Raw genomic sequence first — 11,504 nt, forward strand, 5'->3', positions numbered from 1 at the left:
TTTGTTGTGTGTTTGTTTGAACCTTTCTCCCTTGGGAGAAAGGATTATAATGTGGCTTGCCAAGCTGCTTCCGTACTGAAGAGTAATGTGATATTAAGCCATCTGAATATAGTTGAATGAATGATTTGTTCCATTGCTTTCCTGTTGACAGTTACAGGCAGTTCAACCACAATTTGATAATATTAAGTGACTTATGCCTTGTTCCAGGAAAAACTCAATTGCAGATCCTGTTTTAATCAATGACTTTTATCACCATGGTTAAACCTCTTTTGTGTCTCTCTTTTTTTTCTAGTACAGAGCAGTATTCAGAGGTTCCAAGAGAAGTTTTTTATCTTTGCCTTAACACCTCAGCAGGTCAGAGAAATCTGTATTTCCAGGTAAGAAGTAAGAGTGTGGCATAGCGTAGGTAAACTTTTTCAAAATTTCAGGAGAAAGTGTGGCATTTTTGTTCATTTTTTGCATTGCACAAGCTTGCAGATGCAGAGTGATAATTGTCACCAAAGTTATGCTGAGTTTATCTGTTCTGTTTTCTTCAGGAACTACTGTGCACAGAATCTATGTGCAGTTAGGGTAAATCCTGTGCCACTAAAGAGTTAATTACTCGGTTCCAAATAATTGTGACTATTTAGAGAGGTGGTAAGCTTTTTTTCCCTGCATGTTTCCTGGCTGCAGGAATGGAAGGCTGCTTTTATCTTTTGTCCCAGGGTTCATCTTGTTGCAAGACCTATGGTGTAAGCCAAGAGCATTAATAGGGTTTTTTCCTCCCTGACAACATCATGCTTTATTGTTACTATAAACTCTTGACAGAGGATGCTGATCCTAAAGTCCTGCTTAACTGGCAGTAGCTAAACAGAGGTGTCGCTCCTAAGATTTGTTCATAGCTCAATACAAGAAAAATAAGAGCAAAGTGTAGCATGTTTGGGCAAGCGTGCCAGTTCTTTCTGCATATGACTGGAATATGAGATCTGCTGTCTAAACGGGTACTTCTCTTTTTCTTTCTCTTTGTCACAGGGACTTCTTGCCAGGGGGCAGGAGAGATTACACAGTCCAAGTTCAGCTGAGGTACCTTTTTCATAGTGTTCTCTTATAACTTCTTAATTGGCTAATGTAACGTAAGTCTAGGTGTTTGTGGGGACATACGAATGTGGTGACACTTGAAAATGTTGCTTTCTTTTTTTGGGGATACAGGTTATGCCTAGCAGAGACAAGCTGCCCTCAAGAAGATAATTACCCTAATAGTCTGTGTATTAAAGTAAATGGGAAGCTGTTTCCGTTGCCGGTAAGCTTGTGTGTACGTATTTGTGGCTTCATTGTGTCTTGTGGTGTGTGTGGTTTTCTTTCTGTAATGTAGCTTGCTAAAACAATCAAGCTGTTTATTGTTATCACTCAAATTTCTCTAGTTGCTAATGTTAGGCATACGGTTTGTACGCTTGCTGTGTGAGATAGCCATTACTATTAATCATGTTACAGCCACTGCATGGATTAATTGTGTTTTAGCCACCTATAGCAAACCCCATCTGTTGCAGTTAACACAACAAAATATGTCAAAACCATACCATTGTCTGCAGAGGGAATCCTTCTCATAGGTCTTCAAACTGAGTTTATTTGACTTGATTGGTAGTAGCCCTTGCTGTTTGGGCTATCTGTATTTATGATTGGCTTGAGTTCCCTCTTGTTATGAGGGAATGGTATCGCCTTCTTGTGTACAACTTTGTATGCTGCTCTGCTTCTGTCTGGTTAGAGCAGAATTCATTGCGGGGATGAAGAACGGACACACTTTAGGGTTCCTAGCGTTTGCCGATACTGGAATAGAACGGTGTTGGCAGTCATACGCTTTACTGGTGTTTGGTGTTGCAAAAGGTAGTATGTAGGCAAGGTCACCTCAAGGCTTGAATATATACAAAAAGGGAAAAGCACTCTCATTCCAGAGATTTTTCAAGAATGGGTATCTCTGTGCAGTAGAACAGAGAAACTCTTACACAACCCATTCTGAAATAGTTCTGGAAGCTATAGAAGATGGAAAAAGTAGTAGTACAGAGGTTTTTTTCAGTAGTGGGTTTGGAAAAATGCTGTGTGGAGGGAGGAGGTGTGAAACCTCTCTTTCAGAATGTTTGTCGCCTTCTTGGTGTCAGATGTGTTGTCCTGTACTCTCCTTCCTGCCATATGCGACCATGGCTGCTTTTTTTGCCTCTACTCAGCTTAAATGAGACTCTCTAGCTTCTTTTCCCCCTACTTCTTTAAATGTTGCATCGCTGTTCTCTCTGTCTTCAGTGTGTAAGAGGATTTCTTTCATATGTTTTCTCGTCATTATTTTCTGCAAATGTTATGTCTCTGTGCTAAATTTGAGGATTTTCTTGTTTCTTCTGCAGATTGTCTTCCTTTCTTTAAGCAACCCACCAAAAAGAATTGGGTCTGATGTTATCCTGTGGACATCAATGTCTGCTGATACTCAGTCTTGCTAATATAGTTTGCACCCTGCTGTGCTGTCTTATGCTATCCATTTTGCGCATATGGTGTCACAGTCGTAACAAAAGTTGTTTGTAGTCTTGGATTATTGCTTTGCTTTAGATCTAAGTCCTGTAGGTTCTTCCTGCACATCATAAGGTGATTCTTTAATCTGTTCAGCAGAAACTTTAGGTGAGAAAGTGAATAAATGACTATTGTCTTGGCAAATTCCTTTCCTCTCTTCCTTCAGAATGAGCTGAATGACAAATATAGTCTCAGACTGCTCCTGTAAGTGTTTTTTGTTTATCTGGTCACTGACTGCAACCCCCTGGTGGTTCCTTTCTCTTACAGGAAATGTAAGATAACTCCTTTGCCTCAAAGACCACTATTGTCCAACTCGGTAGTGTTAGTGTTAGGTAATTAATCAGTGATGCCAGCCTCTATTGCCAACTTGTATAACTCTTAAGTGAGTACTGTTCTTTCCTTGGTATAGCAGTTCATGCCTCTGCAGATGTCTGTAAATCATACTTGGTCATCTCCTTGGCTGCAATCCTTACCAGAAGCTTCACAGAAATGCTGCCAGTGTGCCAGTGCTGCTTCAGGTTGTGCCAACTTACATTAACACAGTGTTTTCTTGTATTCCTACAACTATCTGTGTCCTCCTCTTAGTGTTGGTTCTGACTTAAAAGGAGTAAATGTAGAGCCTTGTGTGCTGGTGTCTTGGCAAGTAAGAAGTATCTTATACATAATGCACTAGAGCAGGTGGTTCTCCTGTTAGCTTCTCTTGTAGGCAAGACAAAATGTGGAAGTCCAAAAAGGTAATTTGCTCTTCTTCTCAAGGGACCTCCATAGACCACTGCAGGTCTCTTTTGAAGGACAAAATCAAATACATCAGGGCAGGCTGGAAACAGCCAGAGAGAAGAGCAATCACACTTTCTGTCGATAAATTGTTATGGCTCTCGCAGATTCCACCAACTTTGACTAATATGGTTCTTGCAAGTAGCATGGAAGACTTAAAGACTGAAATAATGTTGGCACTTGCTAGCCACTAGAACTGGCAGCCTAACTAAACAGCGCTAGACCATGCTGGTTGTGATGGGCAAGCAGAGTGCTCTTTACTTAACTCCTGGAAGGCTACGAAGGGAGGGCTTTAAACTGTTCTAGGAGTACAAGGGTGGCTGTGATCTCAAGGTCATTGCTCTGTGGAAGAAAACATTAAAAGCTTGACAGAAATGAAGCATGTCTGCAGAGTCTGTCTCTAAAAAAGAAAAAAAGTTAGGAAATGTAAGAGAACTTGCATCCTTGCTCTCTTGAAAGCAAGGCAGCTTAATTTTAGGTTGGAGACCAGCAGGATTATTGAGGCTGGTATAGTATGTGTGGAAGTACTCTCCTAAATATTGCAGGGATGGTGTGTTCATCCACGTAAGCTCATTATAAAGTCACCATAGTAGAGAAAGGCCTACTACAGCAAAGCAATTGGGATATATGCTCTATAAATGGCTGTAGCTGTTATGTCTGAGTAAGAAATGGCAAATCATTCATTCTTTTAAATGTGAAATTGCCAGCAGGCCCCATACATCTGCTGCTTCTATGTTCTGCAATAAAGCACACGTGCTAAGGTTCCTGATAGCTATTGGGTCACTCATCATCTGGGGTGAGAACCATTTTAGAGAGTGTTCTTCAGCAATTGCTGTCTGCCACTCCAGCCTGGCAGACCTGCCTGTAGAAGCTCCGAGTCCCCATTCTGTGACTGCAAGCAAGAGCCCTGTCTGAAATTAATAAAGGGCAGTGGTGAGGCACAGCCAGGGCTTGGTTGTCATGTGAAACCTATGGACTAGTAATAGAGCTGCTTTGGAAACCTAGAAAATGTGACAACTATGGAGTCCTCCTTGGATTAAAGGCAGTGATTATCCTATGGTATACTTGGCTAGTGAGCAGAAGACACTGGTTTTTCTGGTTTTTATTTTTCAGACTTAGTGTCTTTCAGAGTAACTCTTTTTCCAATCACTAGGCTGAGAATGTGTGTGTTTCTCTAGTAAAAAAAAAAAAAAAGGTGTGTGTGTTTTTCCAGTATATTGTTTCTGGGAGGGTTTCTTGTATAGAACAGTGTCTTGAACTAAATGAAATCTGGCAGTCGGTTCTGTGCAAGACATAGGGCTGCAATCTTTTATTGGCATCCTTCTGGTGCGGGATGAGTTTTTGAGATGAGTGGACTGCAGGCTGTCTGTGTGAGCTCAAAACGGAGATTTTCAGAGTTCCTGTTACAGACTGGCTTGCTTTCATAGTGACAGACGCAGGGTGATATGAATAAGCTCCTTCACGAAGCACAAGTATTTTCTGCTCACGATATGCTGGAGACTATGTGCTTGCCTTCAAGCAAAAGGGAATGAGGTGGCTCCTGATTTAATTCGCATACATCATATAGGAAATAAAACTACAGAGAAAAGCTGTCCAGGTTATGAAATTCTTCATAAAAGCTGAACAAACTACCTAGTTTATTTTGTTTCTGCAGACAACAGCAAAGCCTATTAGGTCTTAAATACAGCTTATATACTCCACATATAGCCCTTCTTCAGGGGCCTTGGCAGAGTACAGATGACAACCTGTCACTAATGGAGCTAGGTGTAGTTGATGCAAGGCAAAGCAGACACCAAGGAGATGTGGAGCTCTTGGAACAAGACTTCATTGTTTCTTAAATAGAATCAATGGAGTGTTTTCTGAGTGTGAAATGCTGAATTAACTCTTCATGACTTGCTGTGTTTGTCACTAAGGCTGTGTCCTTGTGATGTTCCACTCTCTTTCAGTGGGGTGGGGGGAAAAAAAGGACGAAGCATCAACACTACTTTTTATGCTTCCAGTGAACTTACCTGGACCAAAACCGCATTCTCTTCCACCTTTTCAGCACTTCTGTAAAACCACTTTAAAGAGGACTGTCATGGTTTAACCCCAGCTGGCAACTAAGCACCATGCAGCTGCACGCTCACTTCCCCCTGCTGTGGGATGGGGGAGAGAATTGAAAAAAAAGTAAAACTCGTGGGTTGAGATAAGAACAGTTTAATAGAACGGAACGGAAGAAACTAATAATAATAACAACAATAATAAAATGGCAATGATAATAATAAAGGGATTGGAATATACAAGTGATGCACAATGTAATTGCTCACCACCCACCAACCGACACCCAGTTAGTTCCCAAGCAGCGATTCCCCCCAGCCCCACTCCCCCCAGTTTATATGCTGGGCATGACGTCACATGGTATGGAATACCCCTTTGGCCAGTTTGGGTCAACTGCCCTGGCTGTGTCCCCTCCCAACTTCTTATGCCCCTCCAGCCTTCTTGCTGGCTGGGCATGAGAAGCTGAAAAATCCTTGACTTAGACTGAACACTGAAAACATCAGTGTGTTATCAACATTTTTCTCATACTGAACCCAAAAGATAGCACTGTACCAGCTACTAGGAAGAAAATTAACTCTGTCCCAGCTGAAACCAGGACAAAACCAAAAAATGCTTTAAAATTGTGGTTGACTTATGGTATTAGACTGTCAAAGACTGATATTTCTCACAGTAAGTGTTTAGTCTCCAGCCTAGAGAGCTCCTAGGTTTACCTGCTTCCCGTAGGTCTGTTGAAAACTAACAAGTTTGTTTCAGCAGGTTTCAGAGTGCAGCGGGGAGACTTGGTAACCCTTTCCTTGTCCTTTCTTCCCATAGGGATATGCTCCACCGCCAAAAAATGGAATTGAACAGAAGCGACCTGGGCGCCCCTTGAATATAACGTCTCTAGTTAGGTTGTCGTCAGCAGTGCCAAACCAGATTTCCATTTCCTGGGCTTCTGAAATTGGAAAGGTAAACTGTGTGTTCTGTAGGATGTGGAAAGCTGCCTAAATAACCTCATCTAGCATTCCTTCTCCTCTACTGCCTGATGTAGCTGGCAAGGCATACACCAGCAAGTGTTTAGTATTAGGTGGTCGAACTTCTTATCAGTGCCAGGAAACAAAGTTTGCTCTAGAAGTATGGTAGTTTACAGTAACATATATACGATTTGTGTAGAGATGGCAAAGGCCTCCTTATAGAATTCACATTAGAAAGCCTGCTGTTAGGGGTTGCCTGAAATGTGTATCAAAAATAATGAAATCTTTTTGTGGTGTAAATGGTACAAAACAGTTCAGACGTGACAAAATAACAAAAGGAAAACCTAACTTTCTTCCGTGTAGCCTGATGGTGTGAAGAGTGGAATTATGTAGCCATGTATTCTAAGGCACGTTTCTCAGTATCTGCTGTAACGGCCCATTGGAGAAGGCTTTTTAAACTGTCCAGATGTGCCAAGGCTGTGGGGGTGGAGACATGCATTTGCTTCTGAGGTTTTTGTATTTTCTAACTAAGTAATACTAAGTAGTTTTACAAAAACAATTTTTCTTCCACAGGAAGAACTGGTTAATGGATATTTTCTTCTCTATTCTTTTGAGATTCCTTTTTTACATGAAAATGGCCTCGCTATGAGTTGATTTAAAATTGTACTTGCAAATAAACCAAAACAGGGTGGAACTTCCAGCTCAGAAAGCTCATAGATGGCAGGTTGCTGGGAAGGGTTTACTGGGGAGGTGTCAGGCTGCTGGTGCCAGCTGTTTCTGGGCTTGATGGATCTCAAACACGCTTGGTCGGACCATACTTGTGTGTTGTGTGTGTCTTTGTAACGCAGGATACCTGAGCAGTGTGTGTTTTCTTACAAATGAAGAGTAGTCTGGAAGTTTGGGTGACTTGAGGGAGAAGTGACTCAATGTGAGGAAGGATGGAGAGCTGGGGAAGAAATGAAAATTGAAGCCTCTTCATAATGCAATTCTAAAAAACTTCATGGAAACCTGCAGTGGGGGAAAGGCATGCTAGACTTCAGGTGGCAGGAGATAAAGGGGTGGTGACTGAAATGTGAAACCTGTTGTTTTCTAGTGCCTGCAGTCATTAATCATAGTTGAAAAGGAATTAGCCTTTAAAATGGCCCTGTGGCTGTTTAGAAATTCCCCTATGGATTTACTAAGGAAAAGAAAGGGAGAGTGTGAGGAATTTCTGAATTCTTCCTAGATTTAAATAGCTGTTGCAGCATCCCTTTCAGCTGTTGGTAAGTCAAGAACTACTTATTCCTCTATTTGTGACCAGTTGTGGAAATCCTTGTGGATTCAATTATCAAAGTAGCTTACCCCTTGCTTTTTTCTTCAAAATCAAAAGCTGTGGACCAGAGACACCATGTGTTTTAGAGTGATGCTCCAGTATAAACTTTTATACACTAATTAAAATTTTAAAAAGAAATTAGAGAGAAAGCTAATGTTCACAAAATAAATGAAGGGCAGTGCTGACAGCAAAGTTTTTTTGTTTTTGTGGTTTTTGTTTTTGTTTTTCCCTAAAACAGAGGTGAAGGGGAAGATCTAAGCCATGCTTCCCAATTATAAAGCACAAGAATATTGAAATGACTGCAGTGTTGTGTGTGGTCTTGGCCTCTCCCACTGACCCTTGCTTTCTTCCTCCCCTGTATCTGCCAAAACATATTCTCATGGAAGCAGATGAATTGGAGGTTGTCCCAGCATTCCCCCTTGCCCCGAGAGGTAAAGTGAGTTCTTTGGTTTAATGTTGGTGCGCTGCTCTAAGTATCAGAACTCGCACAGCAGCTGTCGCTATTCATCCTCTAAATGAGACCCTTGGGGACAGTGTGGAGTGTCAGCGGGCGCACGTGCTAAGGGCTTATTGGCATCTACTTGACTGATAGTGGAGAGCATCTGAGCAAAGGAGGCTTTAATCCCACAGAGGTGGTCAGACTTGAGCCTGTAGAATTCGTTCTGAATAAGTAGTGCAATGCACGGTCATTCTTTAAGGAAAGAAAAAAAATCTGTTTTTCTTAGCAGTTTCCCATGCATTTAGGTAACTTTATTTGCTCATCTAGGTAAGAGCTGGTTTTCCTATAGGTGGTAAAGGAGGAGCAGAGCAGTAGGTGTTGTTTAAATTCTTGTGCAGTACCCAGACAGTATAGGAGCCATAGGAAGGTGGCTGGCAGGGAGTGGAAGTGAGAGATTGCAGGTTGTGTTTGTTACACAGATGAAACCATTATTATTCTGCAGTAGCGGGACTTGCAGAATTTTTTCTTCATTAGTGACTTTGAATAGAGAGTTAATGCTGAACAGAAGAAGCTGGCAAGTCGTGTGAATTAGGGAAGAGTAGTAAATGCTAGGGAATGTGGCCAGCCTCAGAGGAGTGGGTATGGTGTAATGAGGTTTGGCTTGAAAGTGCAGAGCAAGCTAAAGAAAAGGTACAAGGAAATTGGTGCAGCTGTGTGCCATGTGAAGGTGTTGCGTTTGCACCTGAAAGACTGTTCATCTCTTCTTTTGTCATGTGATCATCTCCGAGCTTCCCACTAACAGATTGACACTGAAAAAAGGGAAGGATTTAATAGACAAACATGAGAAATTCTTAAAGACTGCCTGTATGAGAAGGTGTGTTACCAGTGTAAATCATCTTTCCCAGTGAAGAGCCCAGATTGTATCTCGGTTGTGGAGTTATTCTTCTTAGTTAAGCCACAACTGGAGTAGGACAACTGGACTTGATTGGCAGGAGAATTCTGGTAGAGTATTGGGCTCTTTCACAGTAATGAAGTTATCTGTCAATGCTTTTCATAACTATTAAGCCAAAACTTGCCATGTTTTTGTTTTTACTGTATGCTACAGCTAGTGTAAATCGTAATTGGTGGTAATAGTGGAAGTACTGTATGAAATCAATATTTACTTTTTAATCACTCTTTTTGTAGAATTACTCCATGTCTGTGTATCTTGTTCGTCAGCTCACTTCAGCTATGCTTTTGCAGAGGTTAAAAATGAAAGGTATCAGAAACCCCGATCACTCCAGAGCACTAAGTAAGTCAAATTTGCCTGTCTGTACTTTGTGAGGGTGGTCGGTGGCTCTTTAAAACTAGAACTGGTAATACTTGGGGCATTTGCAGCGTTTTGAAAAGAAAGTCTATGCCCAGAGTATCAAAGGTTCCCTTTGCTGTTGCTGAGGCATCATGCGCTTTTTCAGTGAGGGTCCCTGTGCTGGTAGAGAGCGCACCTAGAGATCCCATCTGAAGTGTTCTTACGGGAGTGCCATGAGCACCACTTACTGTGGTGGGCTGTGAGGTGCAGGTAGATGTCCTAAATTCTTTTTGCTTGCATGTGATCCTGATTTGCCTTTGCACCTCGCTCACTGATGATTATTTTATTTATCTCTTCGCATGTTGGGTTGAGTTTGCTCTACTAACCCTCATGGCTGGTAGTGCATCTGCTGCACATCAAACAGTCTTATGATGCGCAGCGTTTGCCAGTTGCTCATAAATAGTGAAACTATTGTTGTTTGATATTGCTATGAACTAGTTTCCTAGATGCTTTATTTTTTTAGATAGCTGAAAATAAAGTACATGCACTGGCAAATCAAGATTAGCATTTTAAGTAATGATGTCTGTGTATAACTTCTTCATTTATTTTAATAGTTAAAGAAAAACTAACTGCAGATCCTGATAGTGAGATTGCCACGACCAGCCTGCGGGTATCTCTGATGTGTCCTGTAAGTATGGCTGGAAATTACCTTGTACAGATTTGTCTCTTCATCTTTAGTGCAGAGTTGGCTGCTTTTAAAAAGTGCTTTTTAAGAAACTTCACTGGCTTTTATATACTGATTCATTAACATAAAATAGTGGAGAGAAGGGTGCATCTACAAGCACCTGACTGTAGCAGCATTCAACCAACTATGGTTTAGAACTGCAAACGCCTCAGTTGTAATGCAGTCAGAATCAAGTCGCTACTAGTGTATAGCGAGGCCTTTAGAAGGAGTAATCTTGTGTATCGAGGTGTTGAGACTAATTGGGCAGGGTGACAGAATAATTAAAGGATACAGTGATAAATAAAACTTTGGATCTCCTCATTTTGGTGGTATTGCTTATACTGCCAGCTGCTATAACAAACAAAAAAATTGATTGCTGTGTAACAAGGTAACGCTGCCTTGGGGTTTCTCTTCCCAGCTAGAAGCTGGCCTTGTGTTTGTGACTGCTCTGTTAAGCTAAATGTTAAAATGGGTATTACGCCATTCTGAGTCTAACATAACTGGAGCTCACAAAACCCCTTGAAATATTTGGCTAAAAGAAAATGATAAAAGCGGGTGCTTCAGTAGGTCTTTGAATAAAAATAAAATCCTAGCAATAACATTGATGTAGGTCCATTAGAAATGTTTCTGACTGTTTTCAACTCAGTGAAGACTTGGAGGATGGCTTTATTGCTCCTTTAAGTGCACTGCATGTGCTTTGATAGGGTGGCTTTGCCTGCAGCGACCTTAGCACTGGGCACCTCTGTAGTGAGAAGAGACAGTTACTTCACCGACTGCCTCCGATTTCATTGTTAGCCATCCAGGCCTATTTCACTGACTTCTGTTCTGATGCTCTTTAAATGCATCTCCTGCAGCTGGGAAAAATGAGACTGACAATCCCATGCCGGGCTGTTACTTGCACACACCTGCAATGTTTTGATGCTGCTCTTTATCTTCAAATGAATGAAAAGAAGCCTACCTGGATCTGCCCTGTCTGTGACAAAAAGGCAGCTTATGAGAGCCTAATATTAGATGGGTAAGAGACTGGGTTTGCAGATTACACAATTAGTTAACATTTTTGTGACTTATGGTTCAGCCATTTCATACTATTTTCTTTGCCGAAAGACTTTAGATTGGGAGGAACCATTAGACTCTTAGTTTCTGTTCCCATGTAATGAACTACGTAAGTTTATCTTCTAACTGCATCATCAAACTCTCAAGCCTCAGTATATTTCCTCTGGAGAAATCCAAATGTGACATCTAAGGATAGGTCTCCCTTTTACATGACCCTATCTCTGAAGCTATTAACGTTAAAATTTAACTCATAAAAAAGTGTCAAACTTGATTCAGAGGATGATAGATTTCCATACAGAAGCAGAAATTATGAATTGCAGTAATGTTGGAGTGGAATATGGGTAGGTTGGGATACTCTTTTAGGTTTTGATGTCTGCAAAGGCTGTAATTGCAGG

General features: G+C 41.3%; 1 protein-coding gene across 10 annotated transcripts in view; it reads left to right on the forward strand.

The window, feature by feature from the left end:
- PIAS2 (protein inhibitor of activated STAT 2) overlaps positions 1–11,504 on the forward strand; it is a 33,974-nt gene that overhangs the window by 13,474 nt on the left and 8,996 nt on the right. For all 10 annotated transcript variants that reach the window (XR_011323040.1, XR_011323039.1, XR_011323036.1 and 7 more), the window contains exons 3-9: positions 293–377; positions 1,012–1,062; positions 1,189–1,279; positions 6,154–6,288; positions 9,230–9,335; positions 9,947–10,020; positions 10,911–11,071. Coding sequence is in view for 3 of the 10 variants with exons in the window: in XM_069775514.1 (XP_069631615.1) it covers positions 293–377; positions 1,012–1,062; positions 1,189–1,279; positions 6,154–6,288; positions 9,230–9,335; positions 9,947–10,020; positions 10,911–11,071 (703 nt within the window). In the remaining 7 variants the exon portion in view is untranslated. The remainder of the gene's footprint in view (positions 1–292; positions 378–1,011; positions 1,063–1,188; positions 1,280–6,153; positions 6,289–9,229; positions 9,336–9,946; positions 10,021–10,910; positions 11,072–11,504) is intronic.

Source organism: Haliaeetus albicilla, chromosome W (genome assembly GCF_947461875.1).
Source record: "Haliaeetus albicilla chromosome W, bHalAlb1.1, whole genome shotgun sequence".
NCBI classification, from domain to species: Eukaryota; Metazoa; Chordata; class Aves; order Accipitriformes; family Accipitridae; genus Haliaeetus; species Haliaeetus albicilla.